A 26,957-nucleotide genomic window follows, 5' to 3' on the forward strand; every position below is an offset into this window, starting at 1 on the left:
ATTCCATCCTCTTGTGTTCTATAACTGCCACCTTGGACTCTGTCTACCATTAGTCAGAGCAACTGAAGACAGCAGATGTCGCCCTAACTGCAAACAGCAAGTACAGAACAATATATTTTGTTGCTGTGTTTAATACTCAGGTGGTAAAATTTATGAGATGAGATTTGAAGTCCTACGGCACAGATATTAACGAGATGTCATGATTTGGGCTTTTAAAATATACGACAAAACAGGAAAAACATTGAATAGATTGGTTTAAAAGTAATTGCACCGTATTGTTTCAACCCCCCGCTTCTCTAACTAGTTGAGATAATAAAGTAGATATTCAAGGTATAAGGCAATATTGTAGAAATGTATAAGGAAGTAATTTTTTTTAGCAAGGATCGGTTTGAATTACAGTCGACTCATACATCAGTCTCAGCCTTCACTGAAAGCTACTGTGTTGGTTGATTCATGTCTGTTATCTAGATTCAAATACCAATTCAAATAAAGTGAGATGAGAAAACAAGCTGAAATGTTCAAGCTGAACATCATAAAGAGCACACTTACAGTTACCATATTTTCACTCTTTGTATAGTTAAGAACATAACTTGAGGATGGCAAGTGTCTGCCTATGCGTCGGGGCCTTGGTATTCCTGAATCTCTTTGTTTGCTGCAACTTTTACACCAAAGATACTGTGCCAGGTATTGAAGATCAGCGGTTCATTGAGGAATGTGTCCGAGTGCACAACAATTTCAGATCCAATGTGAATCCACCAGCCAGCAACATGAAACGGATGGTAAGGGCATCTTTATAATCTTCCACTGAACAGGAAAATTGCTTTTGCTTATGCCAGCTTCTAGTTGCTTAGAGATGTTTCTGGATAATTCCAACCACCACTGGACTTGTGAGGAGCACTATAGTCCTGGATGAAGTTCTTGGAAATGACAGCTGGGGGGATGGTGTGGTTCTAATGAAATATAAGCTGCGTTTTAAGGACCATGTCTACATGTTATTTCTAAACAAATCTCTGCATGTTTATTTAACAGAGGGTGGGTCTCTCCAATTCACTGATGTATCTGATCCGGTTTCTGGAAATTGTATAACACCCGCACTGATCCCACAGTATATTCCTTGAGGCCAGTTACTGCAATCAGTGGGTATAACCCAGAGTTCAGAAAAGTTGCCTTTTTGAACTATGGTTTCCAGAATCCTCCAGCCAACAGATTTCAAATGTTAAAATTCTTTTTAACCCAGCTGAGAAGCCTAAGTGGCAGGTTTCAGGTGATATGAGGTACACTACTGCAGCACAGATACCTTTTTTCCCCCTGTTTAGGGTTGTGGGAATGTGGAAGATGACCAGGTGGGAGCAAACTATTTCAATCCAAAACAGAAAGGGGAATATCTAACAAAAACAACAAGAACAAATGAAACAAACAGAAGTATTGTTTCACCTTGAAGTCTAATAGATTTATCGTAGTGCGAGCTTTCCTGGATTCTAATCCACTTCCTCAGACAGATGGAAAACAATATTTAGGATAGAACTTTAATATACACAATGTACACAATGATCTATATAAGCTTATAGCCTAGATAGGTGGGGAAGTTAGCAAATAGTCAAGATACAGTAGGACTCCCATATCCACAGGATCAGCATCTGCTGATTAACTAGTCCAGTATCTGAAAATATTTAAAATATTAAAAGAAAAATCCTAGAGAAATGTACAGTATGTCTATGATATCAGTACCAGACATGGCCACTAGAAGGAGCCAGAGACCATGCTATGTATTGCAAGGGTCCCCAATCCCTGGTCTGCAACCCTGTTGCGTTCCATGATCTAGGCAGGACTGGGCTGCAGACACAGATCTCCTCCCCCCCATGAGCACCCCCCATAAGTGTGCTGTGTGCATGTGTGCAAGCATGCTCTACCCCTTGAGGGCATGCCACACACCCTGCACGAGCGTGCCATGCCCCCCCCAATTGGTCCACGGTTGGGAAAAGGTTGGGGACCACTGATGTATAGCATTCGCTATAATCTGTATTTTTCAGATCCATGTGGGGGTGTGAGTCTTGGAACCAATCCCTCATGGATATGGGGGGCGCGTCCTATAGAAGAAAATATTACAGATATGTACAAGTATTTGTAAAAGGGAACCATTTGAATTGTACTCTATGTGCCTAAGGTGCCTCAAAACCTCCATTTCTGTTTGGTTTGGTTTTTCACAAATGGTGAATGGCTATCTCTTTAAAAATAGCTAGCAAGGAAGAGGAATGTAATTCAACCACCTATACCTTTCAATGGTCTAGATTTCATATTTCATAGAACACTTTTTTTAAAATAAAAATACTAAGAGCCTCTTCCTAGTGCACATGTGGTATGACCCGACACTCCCAGCAGCTAGCCTTGCTAACTGATACCTAAGATAGCACTGTGCAACCTAATGAATTTACTGTATGCCCCATATAATGACAAGTTGCATTAATGTATATTAGGATTTTTAAAAGCAATAAACACAGATCTAACATTTAAAAACATAATAATATATAATTATTCCAACCCTGACAATCGTAAATATTTCAAAAAAAATTGTAATTATCAGTAAGATACTGATTTCAGAATCAATATCTCTCAAAAATTTGGCCATTGTTGTTGGACTGACATTGCTTTTCTTTGCTTTCTGCCCGGTGTGATTGCCTGATCCGAAGGCAAAGGGGAACTTGCAGGGGTGTCAGTTCCCCTCAGTTGAGCTCATGTTGTCTACAAACAGTGTTTTTAAAAAGGCTTTCAAGGCAGTGCTGGAGTAGAGTATCTCTAGGTCACTTAGGAAACCTAAATATATTTAGAAGGTGGAAATTGCCAATTAGCACCTTGTCAAAGGCAGCTTCTCTTGTGATTGCTCTGTGCAGGAATAGCTCTCTGTCTTCGTCCCTGCTGACTCCTGCAAATTTATTGTCTGGACAGCTACAGCAATCTTTTACCTCGGAAATCTGAGTTGTAAAACCTGTAGATCACAGAGGATCCAAGTGTTTGTTTGCTTGTCTGGCTGTTTGTCTGTCTGTTTGACTTATATACTGCTTGTTTAGTGCTAGGCAGTCAAAATAGTACAGAAAATACTATAATATAGCAAAAAATAAAATAAAATAAAATAGGTAAATCAACATAAAGACAAATAAATCAAGATTCCCTTCTTTGAATTCACATGCTTAGTTGCTGAATATGTATCATAGAATCATAGAATAATGGAGTTGGGAGGTACCTAAATGTCATCATCCAAATCAATGTATATCTGACAGGTGGTTGTGAGGTAATAGGTTTCATTGTTATACTGCTCTAACAGGATGTTTTTCCTAATATTCAATAAAAATCTGGTATCTTGTAACTTGAACATGTGTCCTGCACTCTGTGAGAACGGAGAACAAATCCTGCTCTTCCTCTGTATGACAATCTTTCAATATTCTTTCAATCTTCCAAGATAATATTTCATGTATTTCTCCCTATTTTCTTCTATTCATTTCCAGTTCATAAAATGTTCCCACACTGCTTATTCCCCTTGCTGCTGTAGCATTACAGTATCTATAAATAAATGTCATGCATTTCCAGACAATTTCCCAAAACAATCCCCGAGTCCTTGATGTTCAGTTGCTCAATCTTGCCTCCATCTTGTGTCAATCAAGCTTGCATGATACCCTCTCCTATTCAGAATGTCACATATATGCAGAGCAGGGAGTCAGTGAACAGGTAGCAGATATCCTCTGTTTTCTTTACTGTACTTAATGTGAGTCAAGAGTAGCCCTACACTGAGGTAAAGCAGAGGCCCCCAACCCTCAGTCCAAGGCCCGCTGTCAGTCCATGGCCTTCATAGACTGGGCCGCAGAGACAGCTCTCCCGTCCCCCACGCACTCCCCCCATATGCATGCAGAGTCAGCCCACCCACATGTGTGCACGAGTGTGGTGTACTCACCTGCAAGTGTGCCACACCCATCCGCATATGCTCACAAGCGCACCACACGCACCCATGAGCATGCCACACTTACCCGTGAGCAGGGAGGAGTCCTTCCCCATGCACAGACCCCAATCCCCTAACCGGTCCACATTTTAGATAAAGCATACACAATTTCTATTCTCTCTTTCTCTCTTTGCAAAATACTGAATTTATAAGAAGTATTTTCATTCTTCCCTATATTTTGTTGCTATTGTTAGATGCTACAATATGAAATAAAAGGACTGTAACCTGTTGTTACTCTTTTGTAGAGCTGGGACCATCAGCTAGCAATAACTGCCAAAGACTGGGCAAAGAATTGTCAATTTGTACATAATCCTGATCTAATGGTGCCACATAAGGCCCACTCTCAATTTGCTAACGTTGGAGAAAATATTTGGGCAGGTTCCCTGACAAGTTTTAATGTGACCTTAGCGCTCACAAATTGGTTTGATGAAACCTCGTCTTATGAATATGACACTCAAAAGTGTGACAAGATATGTGGACATTACACTCAGGTAAGCCACTGCTTATGACTCAAGAATAATCTGGTTCTTAACAAGTGTTGTGAGACAATGGGTGAAATCCATTGTGCAGGGCGAAGGACATCATCAATAGCGGCAGACTGCCACTGGCTGAAGTTTTCCTTTGGTGGTTTCAGGGTGCATATGGCTCATGTACATTGCAAAAAAGTTGCATGCTCCCCAAAATTGCCAAAGGAACCTTTTGATCAGTGGTGATTTACTACTGCTGTCATTCCTGTTGCACAGGTAGAGCCATGCAATAGGATTTCAGCCAGAATGTCCCTGTCTCAATTCTTTCCTCAGCAGCTAGGATGCCAGTATGGACATGATGACAGTACATGTATGAGTACCTACTCTCTCCACTGAATTATTCCTCAAAGAAAATATGACATATTGGGAGTCAGTGAGGATACAGGAGGGCAAGTGGCTACATCATTGGGAAATCTGTCATAGCCCCGCAAGGTGAGATCTGGAGTAGCAGTTCAGCGACGTCCCATGTCCTGATATGTTAGGGCTAAAAGCCTAAGAACAGAGGCCCAGCATTGGCAATGCCATGGGGTGGACCAGGCAAGGGCTGGGCAAAAAGGCAGAGCTGTTTCTGTGCCAGGTGATTGTGGAAATGAAGAAAGCAGCTATGTGGGTCCAGAATCCGGCTGAACCTCAGCTGACCAGATGGGAACGCTGAGCCAGGAACTAGGGGAGTGGGGGGAACTATTCTGGAGGCAAGGCAAGTAACAAATGCCTCTACTCCTGTTGGGGTTCACACCTCACTATTTGTGAGCCTATGGCTGAGCCGGGCCCGGTACCTCCCACAAAGAATAAACACACTGCTCGCTTTGAACTGGAAGTAAAAAGGCCGCAGCTTTATTAATTGAATTCCAACCACAGTTCCCCTGGCTAAGCATTGGAGTCAGATCCGGATCGGGAGGCCCAAGGGCATCACCTGAGAAACCAGGGAGTTCCTTAGAGACCAGGTAGGTGTATGCCACTCCGTGGCTCCCTGTCATCCGAGGGCAAGGCCAAGGCTCTGGCCCCCTGAACTGGGGCCGCTCTGGTCCTTGACCCTACCACCACCACCCCAAATGGAGGGGGTTTAGCAGCAGGCCTCTATCATCCCCCCAATCTATCCCCAATACTCCCAAACCGCCACAAGAACCCAGCAAAACAGCTAGTTGTTCCAAGCCTACAGTACTGCCAGCTTTTATGGAAAGCATATCATGATCCCAAGAGGTTTATTTCCCCCAGGCCCTGTCCCAATGCTGTGAGGGCTTAGGCAATAGGGAAATTCACATGAAACACACACTCTACTCCCTGCTTTCTCCAAATGGCCTGATGGGACTAAGTGCATGCAGACCCTGGCAATCCCCCCCCCAGGCCCCTCCTTTTGCATCTGGCTTTCTCATATGCTGAAGTTGCACAAGCCCAAGATGCCTGCAAACACCTTTCTTCTGAGCCTAGTCCATGTGGCTGGCAATGGGTGTGCAATGGGCTAGACATCCATTTCACACTCAGTAGTGAAACTTCTCCTTGCCTTGAGATTTTTACCCGGAGAAGCATTAGCCCCCTCTTTCCCTATCCCAAAAGTTGAAGCACAGCTCCTGAAAAGAGTGGCAAATGACTTTTTCAGTGCGTTAAAGCACTCAAGCCAAACACCATAAAACACCATCTGTTCCAATCTGGAAATATTTTGACCTTTCAGGTGCTTTGGGCTTCATTCTTTTCCTGTTTTTTGCAGTCCGTGAGAGAACCGCAAGGGACATAAAATTGGCCACCAGATATTTCAAAGTTGCCTATCCTAAAAGCCCTAGCAATAAGAAGTGCAAAAAGGGGGTAAATTCTTTTCTAGAGAGGTTCACATATGTGTGGGCAGAGGTCCGGATCCTAATTGCTACAGGATAGCTTGTGAATCTGTTGCAGAAAAAGCAGCAAACACTAGACATTGGAAAAAGTTACTTTTCCGGGCTACAGCTCCCATAATTCTCCAGTGAAGTTGGAAATTCAGTTCTCCACTGTGCCTCCTTGACGGGGGCTGGACTTGATGATCCATAGGTCCCGTTCAGTTCTGCAGCTCCAAGATTAAGGCACACCCACATACAGCAGTGAAAACCATGTCATGGGTGCAAGCACCCACAGTTTATCTGTTGCTGTTGCTGCTGTTTTGACTTATGTATTGCCCCATAGTGCTAAAGCACTCTCTGAGCGGTTTACAGCATAGTTAAGCAAACAACAACTTGTCCCTCAGGGACAATTTTGCCATCCTCAGAAGGATGGAAGGCTGAGTCAACCTTGAGCCAGCTGCCTGAACCCATCAGGATCAAACTCTGGTCATGAGCAGAGGCTGTACTGCTGTACTGCAGTTAAACCACTGCACCAAGGGGCTCTTATGATGTCAGGATACTAAAGCTACATGAATATATCTGCTGTTGTTTGACAACTCATCTTGCCTGGAAAACAAACCTTTTGTTTCCTCAATTCATCTTTGAATGTTAACATGATGTATTGATCTATAAATCATTTCTATATATCACAGGTAAGTTTTAGCTAAAAAGTCTTGGTGAACACTAAAGCACTGTCCCAATTTCATTTTAGATGGTTTGGGCAACAAGCTACAGAGTTGGTTGTGCTGCTCAATTCTGCCCTAAACTGCAAAACTACACTGGATCGGACGCTGTGCTCTTCATTTGTGACTACGGCCCTGCGTAAGCTTTTTTTATTTGCAATTTGTGAGATTTTCTTTCAGGATGGAGCATCTCCTGGTCCTCCTGGGTCTGAGAAACTGACAACTAGGGATAGATGTGGTTTAATTATTCCTCTTTGACCGAGCTTTGGGTGGCTTTAAAGGAATTATTTGTGTAACAAATGGTTCCCAGAAAGACCAAGATGGCACATAATACACGGGTCATGTTGGTTATATATATAAGTCTGGGTTGATTATCAGTCTTTAATAGTCTCAGGCTAGGATCCTGTAGCCATAGGAAATTGCTGTCCTGACTGCTTAGTGGGGAGGGGAATGGGAGAGCACCATTCTCCACGTACACAATTTGCTGATGGAAAAAAAGAGGCCACAGCTTTATGTATTACAGCTGAGCTTGCTCCTGGCATAAGGCAAAGCAAATTCAGGAGATCAGATGATGACCTGCTGTTGGATGGCACCCCAGACAGCATACAGGTTCTCAACCACTGTGTAGTTCCCCCATTCCCTGGTTGGGAGGAAAATACACAACTCCAGAGCTAAGTGTCCCCTTTCTGTCTTCCCCCTGAGAGAATCCCCCTAAAATGGGATCCAGCCCTATGCCTCCAATCATCCATAAAAGTGCGACAAAAAGAGAAATTTGGATCATCATCCACGTAGGAAACCAAAAATGTTTCCTTCTTCCCTCCTTCTGCCTCTGGTCCAGAATCTTTGATCTTTAAAGTCAACCACCTGAACTGGCTGGGACTCAAATGCTTTTAAGCCAGCCAGGGAGATCAGAAACAAAACTTTTTGTGGTGTTTTTTGTCATCTCCAGCTCAGCCATGCCTCCCACCAAGGGAAGCAACAGAAGGTCCAGCATGCTTTTTCCGGGACCCCAGTTATGTAAAACGGCACCACTCCACTCCTTGCCACAGTACAAGGGCCAGGAGTCCCTCTGCAGCCCTTACCTACCTGAGTTCCAAAATCAGCAATGAAGAATCTTTTTTCTGGCCCTGTTTTTAATGGTTATCTTACAGCTTTAGCGTTCCTTTACTGGGGAGCTCCCTCATCCCTTCTTCAGCCAAGCAATGAAACCCCGCATGATTTTTCAATTAGTAATTAGTAAACCTAAAATTTAGGGTTTTAGTAATTTTATCTTTACCTTTTCAATTTTTTTTTCATATTTACCTAAATACCCAGTATACTTAATATTTTTCATATTTACATAGATACCTAATATTTATCTATTATTGTCGTGCTTATTCAATTTTTTCCTGTTTTGTGTGGGGATTACAAGCCACATGGCCTCCCCCAGTATTTTGAAAAGCAAAGCAGAAGTAGAAAAGGTGGTGGGGGGAAGGAATAACATAATACAGTATAACTAACTCACCTATAGTCACATTTTGAGTATTCTTTTTGCATCCTTCCTCCCACATGTGGCATAAAGATTATGTTGTGCCCCCTTGTCTAACGCTGTAAAATAGTTCACAATGGAGGAGACGTATCTATCACTTTAAGAATATGGTGTTGACAGGGACATTCCTTAGAACTATGGAATATGCTATTTCTTCCTATACGTGTTCCTTAGGAATATGGGGAATCAGAAGTCCAACTAAAATTTTTTTTTATGTGCCACTCAAGTCTGTGACCATTGCCGAGGATGTTTTTTGGGTTTTGTTTTTTTTAGGTCTGTGAGATATTCATAGGTTGGTTTACCACTGCCATCCCTAGGGGGTGGCCATGTTCAAGCAGGGATATGAACCTAGGTTCATGAGTCCTAGCCCTACACTCTAAGCACTCCGCCATACTGGTTCTTATAAATAAAATAGCAACGTGAAAATTTAGGTAAGCTTAGAGGACATAGCAACATCTCTCAGCACTAAGTTCAAGACCAGCTCATGGTGTCTAATAATGACCTGTCTCTACATACTATAAAAGCCAAAGTGAGTCTCACACGATATTGCTCATACTGTTCTTTTTCATTCCTGAAACCAGTGGTAGAAAATCTGGCATTCTCAAAATTCTTTGGACCATAGCTCCATGCAGACCTGGGTTTCTGCAAGCTGTAGCCCAAAACGCACAGAGGAGACCAGGTTGCCTTTAGAAAGGGCCATAACTGGGTGGCAAAGAATATGCATTTCATACAGACATCCCTAGATTCAGTCTCTAGCATTTCAAGATAAGGGTGGAAAAACACTTTCGTGAAATCATGGACTGTCAATCAGTGTTAACAGTATTGAATGAGATGGACCCATGGGCTTACTCTGTTAAAGGAAGCTTCACATGAACTTTTAATTGAGAACAGGTATGTATTTATTAAAGAAGGAAGACAGTTCAAAATAAACTTTAATATTTTGCTTATGAGATTTAACATTGTTTAATAGTAAATTATTAGAGAAGACATAGAAGCTAATCTTCTGTAGATGCTTACAGACACTTAACCAGGAACTCGTTTTCACACTTAGCTTTGAAAAGCTAAAACTGCCTTTAAACGAAGAGGGATTTGGGAATTTACTAGAGATCTCTATTTTTCCAAAAGTCCTAAACCCTTTCCCTGAGGAGGAAGCTGAGGCAGAAGGTGAGCTCTGTTGGGAGCACTTTTTTTGGGGGGGGGGGGGAGGTATATTTTTCTAGGTTGATCTTTGCTCTCCCTGACCACATGGTCTAAGGGGGTGGGGTTTGGCTTTAAATGATTGTGAGCAGAAGCACTAAATGAAATTCTCCGATTCTATTTTTCACTCTAATCTGGTAAATAGGAAAGGCAAATAGCATTGCATACACCTGGGGGTCAGGAAAGTTTTAGGGGTCCGATCATACTTCCACACTCTCAGGGAGCAGGCCAGATAGGTGGGGCTCGGCAGCCTTGGAAGGCAGCCCATCTAGAAGGAAAACTCCGATTTCAAACCTCCACTGCCTTGTGGCTATATTCACTGATGGAAAAGGCTTTAGGAGTTATCCTCGAGGCAAAATCCAGAGCCAGTGTCCCAGAGGCAGTTTGTGTCGTTCTGCCCACTCCTGTGATATCGCTGGAACAAAATGTATTGGCTCTTGCCTTTCCATTGGACTATTGCAGTGATGTGGAGAGGGGGGATTTGCTGCTTGGGTAACAGCCTATCCTCCATATTATTTTACCCAGGCTTCGTGCTCTGGAGAGGACACTCCAGCTTCGCATACAGCGTTGAAACAACACAGAAAGGAATTGCCACTCTCGAATTGGCCTTCTCAGTCACACTAGACGCTGTTCCAAGTCCTCCATACAGAGCACGTTACCATAGTCTCTCGAGACTGAAGGATGTCTAACTATTTACTGAAAGCTGACATAAATATGGATTTTAACCAGTGTCAAGTTAAGAACATTTAGTCCCATATTTATTTAACTTGCCAAACTTTACAGGCCTTTACAATAAAGGTAAATAATATACTGACCCATTACAGCCTTTAAGAAATTGGTTCAGTGTGGTTATCAATGGCAACCTGAGATGCTAACCCATCATGAAATTCAAGCAATTAGCAAATAGCAGAATAGTTTCAGCATTACTTTTGAAAAGAAAGCTGAATCCCTTGTTTAATGCTTGGAAAAATAATTGGTAACATTTTGGCTGTGATATAGTACTGTCTACTGTATAAACTTTCACTGTGTACATTACTTCAATTTCAGTTTGAATAAAATTGGAAATAGAACATATAATTTAAGCCATATCTCTTTCTCACTAAATGTGCTGACAAAGGCTGTTCTTTGACACAGTGGGAATTTCCCAACTCAGCCATATAAAACTGGAGAACCATGCAGTCAGTGTGGTAGAAAAGCATGTCACGACAAACTCTGTGGTAAGTAAATGATCTTTCAGTGGCATTAGTACATCTAAGAGCACCTATGAGTGAAATGTTTTTACCAGTTAGTGAAGTTTAATTTTAAATATGAGTGGATTCAACAATCATCCTTAAATTTTACCCTGCCATTAATTGCACCTACTACTATTCAACTTGGGACAGCCTCAGTTATACAGTCTTAAGTAGCTTATAATGGAGAATCTAGAGCTGATTGCATGTATATACTCAAAAATGAGCCCATGGTGATGGCAATCGTACGATTGCTCTAATATTCATAATATATAATTTTGTGTCACTCACTACCCTGTCACTATTCAATAAACTGTTTAAAACATGTACTGTATCAACTGATCTGTTGATAAGCCGTATATACAAAGGTACAGATGGTACAATGGTGGCACTGAAACAGCAGAATCCATTAGGAGAGTTTGCTTTCCCCTGCAGACTCCTAAAAGCAAATCTACACAGTGGAGAAACCCTCCATAGCCAGTTTTTGTGCAGCATGAAGGACTGAAGAGACAGGAAAGGTGTAGAAAGTTCCACCTATGTGGAGCAGAGCATATATCTATGCAGCTATCTTCAAGCTCTCTTCAGTGACTGCACTTCTATCACAGAACTCCTATCCCTGCATAGCAGTTCCCAAGCAAATTTCCTGACATAATGTAAAAGGTTGTCACTTCCTTCTGAGAGAGGAAGTGCAGCCTTGGAGAATGAGCCTCCATTTATTTCTGCACTTGTAAACTTGCCCTGGTTTTAAATACTGCCTGGTTACAAGCCACACTCAGGCAAAGTCCATAATATGGACTGATATGAATCTGGTGTGCAACCCAAATGGTATTTTAAAACTTAAAATATTTTAAAATTGAAAATAAACATTGAAATGCTTTTTGCAGCTATGCACAAATTACAAAATTGACAACAGGCTGTCTTAGGACAGAGCTCCATCCAGAAAGTTCACTTTTCATGAAAATGAAATTGCTGGATTCTTTTTTAAATCAGTTTTTATAAGCAAGCCAGCATATGCTAAGAACTGGAATGCTCTGCCAATTTCCCAGTAGGTATTCTCTAGCCAAGTAGGTGTCACGCTATGTTTTGAAATAGTGGGATTGTTCAGCTGATGACAGATAGGCCTGCCTGTGAGGCCACCATAAAACTCAACCTACTGTTCTGAGCTGGTATGGTCTAAGTACCCTCTGTTGCTCTACTAGGATCTAGATTAAGCAGCTGGTCAGTCTTCTTGATGTACATATAGTATTTCAGAATCAATTTCTGATTAAGTTCTGCAGGGTATTCTCCATATTTATCTTTCAGATAATTACTTCTCTCTCCCAATATTTCACACATAACCAACACACATTCGTAACTGAGCTGTACATCTTGAGAATGGAAGACAGGAGTGAAGATGTGGATGTTGCAGTAATATGCACATTCTGAGTCACCGAATGCTGGATAGTCAACTTTTGTTTCTCTTAGTGCTGCATTTAATTAAGAACCTTTTTTGCTTTGATGAGGCATGACCAAATACTTATAATTGGGAAAAGGGGGAGGGAAAAATACTTTTCCAAATTGCCAAATTTGGGAGGCAGGGATATGAGCACATCAAACATATGTGCACACTCTACAGTAATGATGAAGAATATATGACCTCTAGATACTATAGAACTGTTGACTCATATCAACCCTAATTGGTACGGTGATTGCTGAAGGAGTCTATGACAGGATTAGGAAGCCATGTGCTCCCAACCCTATTCTGGTTTAGAAATGTCTACATTATTGCAAGAATCTCGGAAAAAGTAAAGTACCAAGAAGAATACAAAGCTTGATGCCTTAAGTGTTCACCCGAAGCAACAGTTCTCTGGGGACTCTTATGACTTTGCAGGAGTATTAAGAATCAAAAGTCAAAATCTTGGTGTATTTTTATAGCATGCAGCAGCTGTAAAACCCATTAACGGGTGCACTATTAATATGGCACCAAGATTTATGCCAGCTGCATTTTGTCAGTAGATGAGAGTGATAAGATTTGGCCAATGTCCTATAGTCATTTGGCAAATAATATCTTATCTATGATTTCTGGAACTTGTTTCATCTGGCAGATCAGACTGATGCTTTAGTTATAAGATTAACAGATCATCACTTTTATGATATAGCTGAACTGGCATTAACAGAGTTCCAGCTGCGAATAATGTGTCTATTTTATTTACAGATACTGATGGGAGCAAGTCTTTCTACATAAACCCATTTTTACTTTTAATGACAACTGCAGTGATTTTGCTTCGTAGCATTACCCCAGAATGAATTTCTTCGTTCTTTCTGGAAACAATGGCAAAGTGAATACCTTCAAGTATAGAATAAAAGGGTTACATTGGCATTAATTGATTAAATGTCAAGACATCAACATTTCTTCAGCAAATTTTACTGCTGATCTACTATAAAAACTCCTCCTTTTTCATTCAGCAGTGACACAGATATGAGTTCCATGATGCTTTTACCACAAATGATAATGACCTGGGAACAAACAAAAACCCAAGTTCTGCATTAATACAGCCACATGCAGTTTGTCCTGTTCAACTCAATGGAGTACATAAATAGTGTAGCTTGCTGCTCAATTTTAGTCAGCATTTGGAAAGAGCATCTTTTGAACAATATATAACATTTCAGACAGACCAAAAACAACATTCAGAAATATCAATACTTATATAAAAATAGTTTATGTAATTTAAGTATACTTAAAATACAAACCAATTTACAAGTGTTTTGGGGAAAATGTTCCCTTCCTGCAGAAACTTCTAGCTGTTTCAAGCTTATGTGATACTCTGCATGAATGTCAAATAACACTCCTACAAATCTTATATGTGTTAACAATATTCACTCCACATACAAAACCCTCTCAGTGGCAATCCTGTGCTTGCTAGAAATGTATGCATAAAAATGTAAGCCATCCACTTATTTAAGAGATACTGGAAATTTGGAATATTTGGCCATATTTTTTTGGATCGTAATAGAACATGCTGCCAGTTTTGCTTGATGCAAATCTTGAAACTGTTGTCCTTTTCATCTCAGCTACTGCAGTTTTGTGTTGGTTTTGACATTAACCGGCAAAAACACAATGCAAAGGAAGTTTGCTTCATACATGGAGTTCTTTGTTCTCAGAAAAGCTGGGCACTACAACTTCACAAATGCTTTCTTTTTCTTCTTTTCATCTGCTGCAATTTTTAATTTAACTTCTTCCACTGGAAGTGCTCCTAGCTTCTTCTTCTTTGCCTTCTTAACCTTTTCTTTAATACCTTCAATGTCAATTTTTGTTTCAGCAGGAGCTACAAAGCAAGAGATATTGATGAAGGTTGTATCTGCTTTATCACACCATTTCTAAGAGACAAGTCACACATTTCATGCGTATCAGTTGGGAGTCTGCTTAAATATGACACCAAGCATGTCAACACAAATCTTACCAGCTCACAGATTTGCTGAAATATTTTTATAAGTATAGCGAAACAAAGAACTAAGACAGTTGAACCATAGCCATTCAGGTTGGTGTTTTTTTTTAAAAGACTCATTCCGAAATGCAGCCAGGCGAATTAGAAAAAAATACAGGCAGACTACAATACAGTAGGACTCCCTATTGGGAGGGGATTGGTTCCAAGCACCCCCATGCTAAAAAATGCAGATTATAGCAAACATCTCCCTCCCCAAACCAGATGCCCTCCCCACTTTTGACAACTTTCCAGAAATTATAGGGACAAAGTTCCCCCCATACTCCCTCAGATCCACACAAACCTGATGGTTACTCGAAGGGAGGGCACAGCACAGAAGACAATGCCTTGGGACGGCCACTTATGTGCATGCTGAGCTCTTTGCCAGCATGCTCTCAGGCCTCAATGCTGTCCCACTTCCTACCTCGATTGCCCAGTACTAACACTCCCCCCATCCCCACAGGGTAAATCAGCAGGCAGGAGGAGCTTCTGTGGCTTCCCAGGAGAAAGGTTGCAAGAGGAGAGGCCTTAAGCAGCTATGTACTCTACATTTTTTAAAACATTTTTTTAATATTGATCTATTTTATGCTGTAAGCCGCCTCGAGTAGACGTGGTCTAGAGGGGCGGGGTATAAATTTAATAAAATAAATAAATAAATAGCATAGTCTCTCTTTTCCCCTCTAGTGGTCAGTTCTGGTAAAACATGTGAATTTTTTTACTGCGCTTTTGTTCTAATACTTATAATATTTAATTCAATATTTGCAGACCATGAATAAGTGAACCCACAGATACTGATCCCATGAATCAAGGGGCCCTTCTGTATACTCAAAGATGATTTTGCAAACATTGTAATTTTTAAAAAAACAATTTACACATTTGAATTAAGGAAATCCAACGCATTAGTGCCTACATAACAAATTTACAAAAACAGAGATTAATTTGTGAACAAGGATTGTCAATCTTACCTTTCTTTGGTTTTACAACCGGCTTTTCCTTAGGTGGAATAAAAGCTTTGTTTCTCTCTTCTTGCCTCTTGTTAATTATCTCAGCTTGTCTTGCCTAAATTGGGGGGGGGGGATGAACACACAAATTAAGATAAAAAATTCAGAATGAACACAGAGATTAAGATCCAGATTTTAAAGCAACTTCAAAAGTTGCTTGCTTTGGATTGTACCTTTATCTCTTCTACTCTCTTACGCTTCTTTTGGCTTTCTTTCAAGAAATATTCACCACTCGCCAATTCTTTATCAATCTGAAACATAATGGTAATGATTAAATATATTAAAGAATATAATAATATGATTCAATATATTAAAGAATATTGTCTTCCAGAATAAATCTTCCATTTAAAAACAAAAAAGTCCTGATTTTAGAAATATGAACTGAAACGAACTATGTCCAAATTCTACAAACAGTGTTGAAATAGTCATCTTACTTACTTACCAGGAGTAACTTTATGAATAAACAGCCAATACAAAGAAAAAGCTCATACTCCAGTTATTATACTATTAGTACTTCTTCACAGTTGCAAGTCATTTCATGTGATCTAACCCACAAATTTTTTAACTAGGGCAACACTTTTACATATTCTAATAAATAACATTTCTTCAAAAATAACTGTACAAAACAGCAATTTCTGACCTAGTGCCATTATTGCTCTTATTTTTAATTATGCTTTAAAATAATGATTTGCAGATAAATCAGACAAAATGTGCTATTATATCATATATATCCATGAATAAATAGCTATGAAATAGCACAACACAATCAGACAGACATACTTGTAGCCCTCTAAATGTCATTGAAGTAATAATACCGTCTTTCCTGACCACAGGTCATAGTTGCACAGGCTAATGGGAGTTGGAATCCATCATCTGGAGGGCCAAAGTTTGCCCAATTTGCCATAAATGCACCATAATTCAAACTTCCCCCAAAATTAGACAAAGAAAACCAAACAAGCACTCATAACAAATGCTTACAGATTTGGTCAGAAATTATGTGCTCTTCCTTTGAAGTCTATTTTAGATTGGGGATAGTGATAACAACAGTAACATAATAGTTCTCAGTTGTTACTGTTTTGTGACTCTCTTTGTTGTCAGACAGACAAAAACATTTCTTTTTACAAAGTATATATTTTTATTTCCTTTGCCTTCCTTTCACCAACTTTCCAGTGGTAAGGTCTATAACCTCAAAGTAATCAGCAGGAGCACTCCTTATTCCTTCTCTATTCTAAAACGATTTATGTTGTGCAATAAAACTGAGGAATTTCACAGACCTGACTCTCTGGTTGTGGTGGTGGAAATGGAGTATATTCCTTCTTCACATTTTTCTTCTTTGGTTCCTTCCGTTTGTTCAAATTCTTATGTTTGAACTTAGGCAAAAATCGTTCCCAGTTCTGTGATCTTAATTCAGGATCTTTTGACAACTCCCTCTTAATCATCAAGGTCTTCACCACATTAAAACACACAAAAAGTTAATATGTTACTCAGTTCCATTTTTTCCATTTTAGGGAAAAGATTCAAAAGAACCTCAGTTAACAACAGCAGATAACACAATTTTTTTTAGGCAAAATCAATCTGATTTACAAAAAAAATTGTGAAGCTTTTTAATTATACCCTGATCTGTCTGACTTCCAGGTTGGTCAATGATATGCTATAGACACTAGAAGTGCCAGTAAAAGACATTTGCTGTCATTTGAGTTCTACTTCCCAATTAATATGCAGTTTATGTCTTTAACATCAAAATCCTGTATGCACTGTAAGCTAAGGCTAGAAGGCTCAGTGAGTGCCCAGAATACAGGACTAATTACTCCAATATATACAATTACTGTGCCCAATTAGTAACACACACTGCTACTAATAAGATTCCCAGGTTAAAAAAACAACTCCAAAATAAAGGCTTATACAAAACCTTTTACAGCACAAAAAGTCACACTCACCTTGATATTATATATGGGATGAATATTCTTCATTGTATCCAGAACTACTTTCCTAACCTAGATTTATGAAAAGGACAAATCAATTTTTTGGCTAAAGCATAGGTTAACAGAAAATAGAATGGGATCTATTGCTTGGTTTTGAATAGACTGACAAGGATTTCTGACTAGGTACCCAAACGTGTTAGCAATACCTAATAGCACACCAAACTACCTTTATCCACCCACCCCTTAATTATACTACTGAAATGAAGAACGGGATAACCCAAAGAATTTTTTTGTATGGAAAGACCATGACCACCATTCAGTTCTAGTACTCGAAACTAATTTCTGTGGTCAGAATTCTTGAATTTCAAGTGTGTCTTTTGCATCAGGCTCTGTTTAGTGAATCTTAGTCAATCTAATTTTTAAAAACAAGGTTGAATCTACCACTGTGAAGTCTGCCCACTGCCAGACTAAACTACAATTATACCAGTGTATTTTGGAACAAGTTGGTTTTGAAAAATGACTTCCACCAAATGTTTACATGATGGTCAATTAATTTTGAAAACAATTCACCTATTGAGCATGAGACAAAAACAAAAGATCAGCACCCTAATACAAGAAGTGCTGCTAATATACAAGAATTTGCATTATACGAATCTATGTCATTTTATTCTTAAGTGATATGTTTGGCCAGATATTTTATATTCGTATTTTTGGATGTAGCATGGCACAAGCAGATGCCCTTGGTCTGTGGTCATGGCTGATTAAGACTGTAGCTCCCATTCCCCACCTTCTGTCATGTTATTTGTGCAAGGTGTTCAATGAGTCACAGCTTGCATGGATACAAATACCTCCACATTTTAACCCATGGAACCTGACTTACAAGAGTCATGCAGGTATCTAACTAATGGTTACTCTGGGCAGTTTACAATAATTGGCATTGTTAAACAACTGAGGATAGGGATGAGAACTTCACTTCTTTTTCATGGACATAAAATAATTCGAAGTGGAGCAAACTGGTTCTACAACAGAAATTTAATGCCAAAGTGTTCTTGTGTATGGAAAGTAAATCATACCTCTTTTAAGCCATTAAAAGGCCCAAGAGCTGAAACAGTGTTACCCTGAACCAAGATGTAGCAGTTTGTTAACAATTCTAGAGCCTAAAATAGAACAAAACATAATAGATAATTTGGACGTAGAGTAAAGTATAATAGATAATTTAGAAAAGCATTTTAAAGGTCTTCACTATCATCAAGACAAATGGGACATTTTGACTCTATAAGAGTCACATTTTTGGTGGAATCCATACAGAACTCAATCCCCAAGATAGGCATTTTGCAATGTTTTCACCTGAAGAGAAGTAAACAATGTCTCAAAGATTCAGCCACCAGCCATGTACATACAGTACTTCTCTTTTTATAAACAAAAAACCCAAAAAACCCCACACACTTTGTGTCAATTTATTGCTTTTTGTCACTGGGATTACTTTTTTGTTCCAGAGAAAAAAGGAGTAAGGGGGACAAAAATGTCTGACACCACTCTGTGGTTCAAATGTGATGCACAGAAACTGGTGGGAATGCTTGACAAAAAAGAGGAAATGAAAACCAGCATTATTCTGAACCATCACAAACAACGTAAGCAACTTTGTAGTTACAAAGATAGTGAAGTGTCCTGTTCCTGAATGGGAAAATCAGTACCACATTTAGCAAGTTTGCTTGCATAGACTGTTCTAGTATTAAACTCACATATTATTTCTATGGTGTAAAGCACAAATAATGGCCTTTCACTGCAGGACTATTCTGTTAGCAGAGACTGTTTTGTTACTGAGACAGAAAATTACCCAACAACATTAATTCTAGGTTTTCTTACAAATAGAAGAGGATTATATTTCCTTCAAGATCCATGCTAGTTTCCTCATGAGTTTTTCTTGTTTTGAATTGAAAACAGCAGTTAACAGTATTTATTAAACACAGAAATTGTGTGTTTTATGTGCAATCAAGTGTTTTCAAGGCATGTAAGATAGTTTCCCCATATACCACCTCCTGGTAAGTTTCCATGGAAAGTGGAGATTTCAGACCTGGGTAGTTTATCATTATAGCCACAACACCTTGTTCAATCTTATGTGTTGGTTATATTTTTCACCAAAACAAGATAGCTAGCGGATAGTAAAAACACGTGAACATTTATATCTGGCTCTGGATGTTTAATTATGGTGGAATACCACTGTTTTTCAACCACAAACACTCCTGTGGATATAAGGTATTTTTAGGTTCTTTTATGCACTGTTAAATTCCTATTAGATCAGGAAATACCTCCAAAGCCATTAAAAGCAAGATTTTTACTTTGTGGGGATGAGGGCTGATGATCACCAAAGCTTCCACAGTAAACTCACCAAACAGGGAATAAATTAAATTGAAACCATTCAGCAAACATACATGGGACTGGGCTGTAAGAATGTAAGACAAACCTTCAAGGTAGAGCCATTGGGACCAATAAGCCTCTGTCTTCTTTTGATAAATCGCTCTCTGTTTCTCACCAGGGACCCTATTTTAATAATATCACAAGCAATGTCGTCTTGAAGAATACGTACAGCCTAAATGTAACATCAGAGACAGCCCAAAGTTAAAGATATAGGTAGAATATTATTAAAATAAATAAAATATAATATAATTCAAATATAATATAATTTATTACAAGAATCCATCCTGGGAGACCTGAGAAATAAGATTACAAATCAGTGTTTATCATTCAGGTAACCAACATTTTAAATTATATTTTTATAAAGCCAGTCTCCCTATAGTCAGAGACCCATACAAAAAACAAAAAAAAAAACAAAAACAAATGAAAAACAATATTCAACTAAGCTTCTCCAAGTGAACTATTAAAACGCCAGGCTGATTCTAAAGCCGAGAGTCTGAGATGGAAAAATAAATCTTATGTTTCTGGAGAAGAATCCCAGACAGCAACACCGTCTGACTGGATTTAAGAGACTTCGGTGGATGCAGCGTGGTTGGGATATGCTATTCTTTGCCTTCTCTGGACTTTGTGAACTATAAATAATAGAATCTGGTGGTTGGAGCTGACGTGGCCGACTGGACTAAGGAGCATTAAGGGGTTAATGAAGATCACAAGACGAGCTCCAAGGACAATCTACTGGACAGTTTGAGACTCTGTGACTGTTGTTTTGTTTGTGACCACGTGTGAGTCTAAAAATAGAAGCTTGCTGAACTCAGGAGAAGAAGAAATAACTGCGTCACGGTTCTAATTGATATTGTATTTGCTGGGCTAAAAGTTGATTTTTATACTACAATATCTGGACAAAGATTGGAGGGAGATCTAAGGAGAGGTTTATGATGAGGGGTTTGAATTGTTGATAAAATTGTGGAAACTGGAAGGATTTCTAGGGGGTGATTATTGTGGTATTTAAACAAACCCCAAAGCCTGAGATGGACCCCAAAAATTCAAAAGAACAAATGGAGGCTTGGTCTGTTCAATCCCAAAGTTCTGGAATAGTGGTGCAAGAAATAGAAAAGGAATGGCAGATTAATATACAAAGGCTAATATTAACAGGGTTCCAGCGAGTGAATGCAGGTCTTAGCAAAATAGAAAATTTGATGAAAGGGACGAAAGAGGGGACAGTAGATGCCAAACAAAACTTAAATGAAGTTGTACAGACTTTAGAATCGTCTGTATTAGACATGACACCAGGTAATATGAATGCAGTAGAGAGTTATCCAGTGACCCATGCAGCTTCCAAAATTAAAAAGCACTATGACAAAAATCTTAAGGAGGCAGAGATACTGAAACCAGATAATTTTATGGTGAAAATATGGGAAGTGAAAAAAATGGATATTCTGTCAGATGGGCTGAAAGACTGTTCAATTCAAAAAGAAACGGAAAGATGGGATGTATTGTATAAATGGCAGCAGCTACCAGACAATGTTGGAATAACATAGAATAAAATTAAAATTAAATGATAAGATAAAAGCAGGAGGGTAATCAAACTGTGAAAAAGCAAAAAGTTGATATGTATTAGTAATATGAATTGATTGGATGATGTTATACTTTATGCTCTCCTATCCCCTAAAGCTATTTTTCCTTTCCTATCCCCTCTTTCTTTCTGTACCCTCTATCCTTGTTTCTAAATAAAATAAAATTATTAAAAAAAAAAAAAAACAATATTCAAACAATTTCAAAGGGAAAAATGATAGAACCATAATAGTTCACTGCAACAAACCTGCTCAAATGGAACACTTCTTGCTAGAAGCTTTATCAAATCTCTGGCTCTGATTATTATATATGGATCAAAGGTCTTCTTTGTTGTACTGACTGTCATGCTTCCTTCAATTAGGTCTAACGCTGCATTTACATGCTATAAAACAAAGCAATACATAGTAAACATGTTTCTTAACAATGTCGTAAGTTTATATGTCAAACAGATTTTACAAGCACAATTCTCTATGCAGTATCTGCATTTATACCTGTATCTATCTGCCTATCTATATCAAATAACAAAGAAACAGTAAAGACAGTTGAATAAGATATAGGGCACTGGCTGGTCTTATTCCTTGCCTTCACTGCCTACTCACTTGCCTTTAATGAAGAAAATCTCCAATCACCATTTGACTGGTCCTTTCCCCTGAAGAGGTCAGACTGATCTCAGAAAATGAGTCAAGTGAATGGGTAGTGGCAACAGCAACAACAAGGTAGACCAATTCTATGAAAACATCTTACTTTGACCCCTCTATGGCAGACGAAAATGGATTTCCAGTGGATAGTGCAGACTCCTCATGTTTCTAAAACTGACAACCTTATCCTACATCTCAGTATTGTAAAACACACTGGCCAGAATCCATTACTTACACCCACCAGTACAAATCTAATTATATAAATCTCAACAGCAAATTGTTGCAGTTTAATAAATTGATGCCTGTATTTCTCATTGAACATCAGTCATGTGACTTGGCATAAGGCAAGAAATACAAGCTTTAATTTATTCAGGGGCTGCTCAAATTTATGCTGTTGCGCTTATGCCAGTGTAAGTAATAGGATTTTGGCCATTATGCAAACAAAAAAAGGAATTCCTTCTTTGAGGATAGCATCAAAAGCCTCTGAAGCCATTTCCATTTATCAAAGCAGGATGGAATATATATAAGCAGGTTTAAAATGTTATCTTCAACAGTATAACAACTAGGACACCCCATATCCATCTTCTCAAGCAATCTAAGCTTGTGAACCAGAAAGTTAACATTGTGCTCTATGAAAATAAAAGAAAACATTCATACATGTTCATTCAGTGCCTTCTGCACTAGGGGCCAGCATTCTTTCAAATAAGCTTCTCTGTATTTTGGGAACAGAGTGGCAAAACTGCTTTCTTCCAGAAGCCCTCTAGGATTATCTTCTCTTGAAAAGGATGGCTCTTTCCATCCATCGGGAACTGTGAGAAGTTCAGAGTCATCTATTGTTAGAAAAATATAAATATTTGTATTACCTTTTTTTAAAGTAGGAAAACTGTTCTATCAGGAGAAGGACATAGGAGTGACAAGGAAAAGCAGCACAACAATTTATCCAAATGTTGAGGTCCAACGCAGGGAAACAAAGACCTTCAAACTGTAAAACTTTAAGAACCATTATCCTACTGGTTATTTACACTAACCTAAATAAAGTGAGTATTCTGTGAATATTCTGAGTATTCTCTACCTGGAAAACCCCCAAAAGGTCACCATAAATCAAAATTGACTTGATGGTACATGTTGATTACCATTCTGTACAGTGAATTGCCACTAGTCTAAGGAGTCCCCCTCTATATTCCTCATTATGTACGAAGTCCAGCATACATACTACAATGAATATAAGTGTGAACTCATTAACTAGTGGCAATTCTCTGCTACAATTTATGCCACCAAATTGATGCTAGCATAAATAACCAATAGGATTCTCTAGCCCACTTTGTAACCTTTAAGAACTGGTGTGTGAAGATGTCTTTTTTCCTCTTTCTTCCCAATGCTGTTTTACAGCCTGGCCCAAGATAGTTTTGAGAGCAATTTATAGCAGGTTAATATATACTGTATATCTGTAAGCCAATACTATGCAACACAGATGCTGCAACCCTACACTTAGGAATACATTTAGAGTGACCACAGGAAAAACAGAACAGATATATTATATATTTTTAATATCTGCTTGGAAGATGAAGTATCAGCAGTTGCAGCTTTGAATCCAAACTACACGTGCTGAAATGTTCTCCCCACACAACCAATAAGGATGCACGAACCCTTTCGCTTCCCCCACCCCCCGTCCAGTTAGCCTAATTAAACTCCCCTGAAATCCTTCTCTAAGGAAGCATGGTTAGGATAAGGCAGAGAAACCATTCCCTACAGCCAGTACATTCCGTTTTCAAACTGAACCCCGACTACCATTAGAAAATAGGGTTTTTTAAGAGACCGCCTGCAGATGGGGAGAAGCTTCTCGAGTCAAACCAGGCGTGAACAAGGCAGCCACCCCTCCCTCCAAAAACAAAACAAGAAAAAAGCCAATTGATGCCAACGGCAGACGTGGCGCGCTGCTCATTTAGTCAGCTCCTTTGACTAAAGCTTATGCATAGAAAATGGCATCACCTTGGCTCGTTTTCTTGCCTTTGGGGTTTCTATTCTCGCCACCCCCATTCCCACGTTCGACTTTCTCGGAGGTCGCCATGACACTTCCGCTTCAAACACACACACCCGTTCTAAACCCGGAAGTGGATGAGCCGACGACGATGCGCAACGCTGACTAGAGAGTCTGAATCTCGCCCCGCCCGCCGCCCCCGCCAGCATTTGCCCGGATGTCGTTCCCCCGGATCACGCACACATAGAGATAAAATGGTTAGAATGACGCACAATCTGAATCGACGGCAAAAACAGGAAGCCCGCCAATTGTTCTCTTAAGACAGTAGAGCGGCGCCGTTCTCTTAGTTACTCGAAAGTACGATTTGTTTTGCATTGGACGTGAGCCGGGAAGCAATGCATTCTGGGTTTGGTAGTTTTCAGCATTAACGGGACACGAAGTAGAATACACTGTAACTATAAAGCGCTTGAGAACATGGCATGTAGTACTGTACTGTGTTTTCATTTTTCTGCTATCTAGGGCTTGGTCCGTGAAGACATTAAAACGACGCGATGGCCAGCAAAATACCCTCATCCTTTATATTTTTTCAAAAAAAATCTGAAAGGACCTGTTTTTATGAACGATTTTACTGATCAGTTGTATCTATTTTTTAATTTTTTTGTATTTGGTGTCCATTCAAAATAGGATAGCCATATATATTCTTTTCTCAAATATTTTTGATATTTGGTTTTCTATTTTATTTATCTTTTAGTTCTTCCTAGACCTTTTGGATATTTATTTGTATCTAAACATTAGATAAAAGTATATTGTTTTACTTTTAAAAAAAACCTTGCTCTTTGGCATCGGTATATACCGAATGGTCAATCATAAGTAAGCTGTACAATGTGCATGATCTTATATACATACGTTGATATGAATGCATAAAATGAGGTTGAGAATACACATTGGATAACTAGTGCAGTGGATAGAGTAAATCCCTGCTTGGTCATGGAAACTCACAGAGGGGAGGGAGCATGTGACTGTAAAAATTTCTGGCACCTTAAATTTCTCACCGACTATGAAAGCACCATTTTTGTTGTTGTTGTTTAGTCCTTAAGTCATGTCTGACTCTTCATGACCTCATGGACCAGAGCATGCCAGGCCCTCCTGTCTTCCACTGCTTGGGTCAAATTCATGTTGGTAGCTTCAATGACACTGTCCAACCATCTCGTCCTCTGTCGTCCCCTTCTCCTCTTGCCTTCACATTTTGCCCAACATCAGGGTCTTTTCCAGGGAGTCTTCTCATGAGATGACCAAAGTATTGGAGCCTCAGCTTCAGGATCTGTCCTTCCAGTGAGCACTCAGAGTTGATACTAAATGGAGCAAATGGATAGGTTTGTTCTCCTTGCAGTCCGGGGGACTTTAAAGAGCCTCCTCCAGCACCACAATTCAGAAGCATCAATTCTTCGGCAGTCAGCTTTCTTTATGGACCAGCTCTTGCTTCCATACATCACTACAGGCAAAACCATAACTTTGATTATGCAGACCTTTGTTGGCAAGGTGATGTCTCTGCCTTTTAAAATGCTGTCAAGGTTTGTCATCGCTTTCCTCCCAAGAAGCAGGTGTCTTAATTTCGTGGCTGCTGTCACAATCTGCAGTGATCATGGAGCCCAAGAAAGCAAAATCTGTCACTAACTCCATGTCTTCCCCTTCTGTTTGCCATGAGGTGGTGGGACTAGTGGCCATAATCTTAGTTTTTTTGATTTTCAGCTTCAGGCCATTTTTTACGCTCTCCTCTTTCACTTTCATTAAGAGGTTCTTTAATTCCTCCTCACTTTGTGCCATCATAGTGGTATCATCTGCATATTGGAGGTTGTTGATATTTCTTCCGGCAATCTTAATTCTGGCTTCTCTTAGGTCCCTACCATTTTTGTCCTTTATCATTTCCATCTTTGCACAAAATGTTCCTTTAATATCTCCTATTTTCTTGAACAGATCTCTGGTTTTTCCCTTTCTATTATTTTCCTCTATTTCTTTGCGCTGTTCATTTAAGAAGGCCCTCTTGTCCCTCTTTGCTATTCTTTGGAAGTCTGCATTCAAATTTTGGTAACTTTCCTTATCTCCTTGCATTTTGTTTCCCTTCGTCCATTCCCGTCCATTTAAGTTCACTGACACCCAGGATGTCAATGTTTATTCTTGCCATCTCCTGTTTGACCACATCCAGCTTACCAAGGTTCATAGATCTTACATTCCAAGTTCCTATGCAGTATTTTTCTTTGCAACATCGGACTTTCCTTTCACTTTCAGGTGCGTCCGCAGCTGAGTGTCCTTTCGGCTTTGGCCCAACCACTTCATTAGGTCTGGAGCTACTTGTACTTGTCCTCCACTCTTCCACAGTAGCATTTTGGATGCCTTCTGACCTGTGGGGTCCATCTTCCAGCATCATATCTTTTAGCCTTTTGTTTCTGTCCATGGGGTTTTCTTGGCAAAGGTACTGGAGTGGCTTTCCAGTTCCTGCTCCAGGTAGATCGTGTTTAGTCATAACTCTCCCCTATGACCTGTCCGTCTTGGGTGTCCCTGCACCGCATAGCTCATAACTTCTCTGAATTACTCAAGCCCCTTGGCCATGACAAGGCAGGAATCTGTGAAGGGGAATACACCATTAGGGTTGCTGTAAAGCAAAATTTTTATTGCTAAATACTGTGCCCTTAACGGCATGATGCATCTTATTTGCTGGCTGCCAACTGAATGCCGGGTTGCACAACTGGAGGACTACGGGGCCTACAACAACCAGCCAGCATGTTGACTCCTGTGGCTTGCCCAACTGCTGTTACACATTTGCATAATGTTGTCAGATTCTGGCTGTGAACACTTTGGAGACACAACAGAATATCTCAGGAAGATCGCATTTTCAAATATACTGTAAATGCTGAGGCTCTCAAGCTTGGCATGTGTGTGTTTCTCTGTTATGTGTTTAATAAGTTATGCAGCT

At 39.6% G+C, this 26,957-nt stretch overlaps 2 protein-coding genes across 4 annotated transcripts; one reads left to right on the forward strand and one right to left on the reverse strand.

Annotated features, from left to right (window-relative positions):
- LOC110084764 (glioma pathogenesis-related protein 1) lies at window positions 1-13,807 on the forward strand. Of its 2 annotated transcripts, XM_020804391.3 has the most exons (6): window positions 1-100; window positions 578-779; window positions 4,234-4,479; window positions 7,075-7,184; window positions 10,905-10,987; window positions 13,194-13,807. In XM_020804391.3, the coding sequence occupies exons 2-6, from the start codon at window positions 597-599 to the stop codon at window positions 13,283-13,285; spliced, it is 714 nt and encodes a 237-aa protein (XP_020660050.3). In that variant the 5' UTR covers window positions 1-100; window positions 578-596; the 3' UTR covers window positions 13,286-13,807. The 2 variants fall into 2 exon arrangements, with proteins under 2 accessions (XP_020660050.3, XP_072856462.2); XM_073000361.2 differs by lacking the exons at window positions 1-100; window positions 10,905-10,987; window positions 13,194-13,807 and adding an exon at window positions 10,296-10,841 and having other exon boundaries at window positions 456-779.
- On the reverse strand, window positions 13,680-25,104 carry KRR1 (KRR1 small subunit processome component). 2 transcript variants are annotated; one of them, XM_020804367.3, is made up of 10 exons: window positions 23,998-25,104; window positions 22,666-22,838; window positions 21,618-21,752; window positions 19,848-19,973; window positions 18,457-18,540; window positions 17,399-17,455; window positions 16,736-16,906; window positions 15,635-15,712; window positions 15,426-15,519; window positions 13,680-14,304 (listed from the first exon to the last, which is right to left on the reverse strand). In XM_020804367.3, exons 1-10 carry the CDS (start codon window positions 24,074-24,076, stop codon window positions 14,153-14,155), a joined length of 1,149 nt encoding a protein of 382 aa, XP_020660026.3. In that variant the 5' UTR covers window positions 24,077-25,104; the 3' UTR covers window positions 13,680-14,152. The 2 variants fall into 2 exon arrangements, with proteins under 2 accessions (XP_020660026.3, XP_020660034.3); XM_020804375.3 differs by lacking the exon at window positions 18,457-18,540.
- Window positions 25,105-26,957: the final 1,853 nt, after the last annotated feature.

The sequence above is a fragment of the Pogona vitticeps genome, chromosome 5 (assembly GCF_051106095.1).
Source record: "Pogona vitticeps strain Pit_001003342236 chromosome 5, PviZW2.1, whole genome shotgun sequence".
Lineage (NCBI taxonomy): Eukaryota > Metazoa > Chordata > Lepidosauria > Squamata > Agamidae > Pogona > Pogona vitticeps.

Coding starts and splice junctions, on each gene's coding strand:
- LOC110084764 (XM_020804391.3), top strand. CDS start 597: ATGGCAAGTGTCTGCCTATGCGTCGGGGCCTTGGTATTCCTGAATCTC. Junction 4,480..7,074: donor TATGTGGACATTACACTCAG/GTAAGCCACTGC, acceptor ATTTCATTTTAG/ATGGTTTGGGCAACAAGCTA. Junction 7,185..10,904: donor ATTTGTGACTACGGCCCTGC/GTAAGCTTTTTT, acceptor TCTTTGACACAG/TGGGAATTTCCCAACTCAGC.
- KRR1 (XM_020804367.3), bottom strand. CDS start 24,076: ATGGCGACCTCCGAGAAAGTCGAACGTGGGAATGGGGGTGGCGAGAAT. Junction 19,974..21,617: donor GAAGTGTTCCATTTGAGCAG/GTTTGTTGCAGT, acceptor TGTTACATTTAG/GCTGTACGTATTCTTCAAGA. Junction 15,713..16,735: donor CACCACAACCAGAGAGTCAG/GTCTGTGAAATT, acceptor ATTATGTTTCAG/ATTGATAAAGAATTGGCGAG.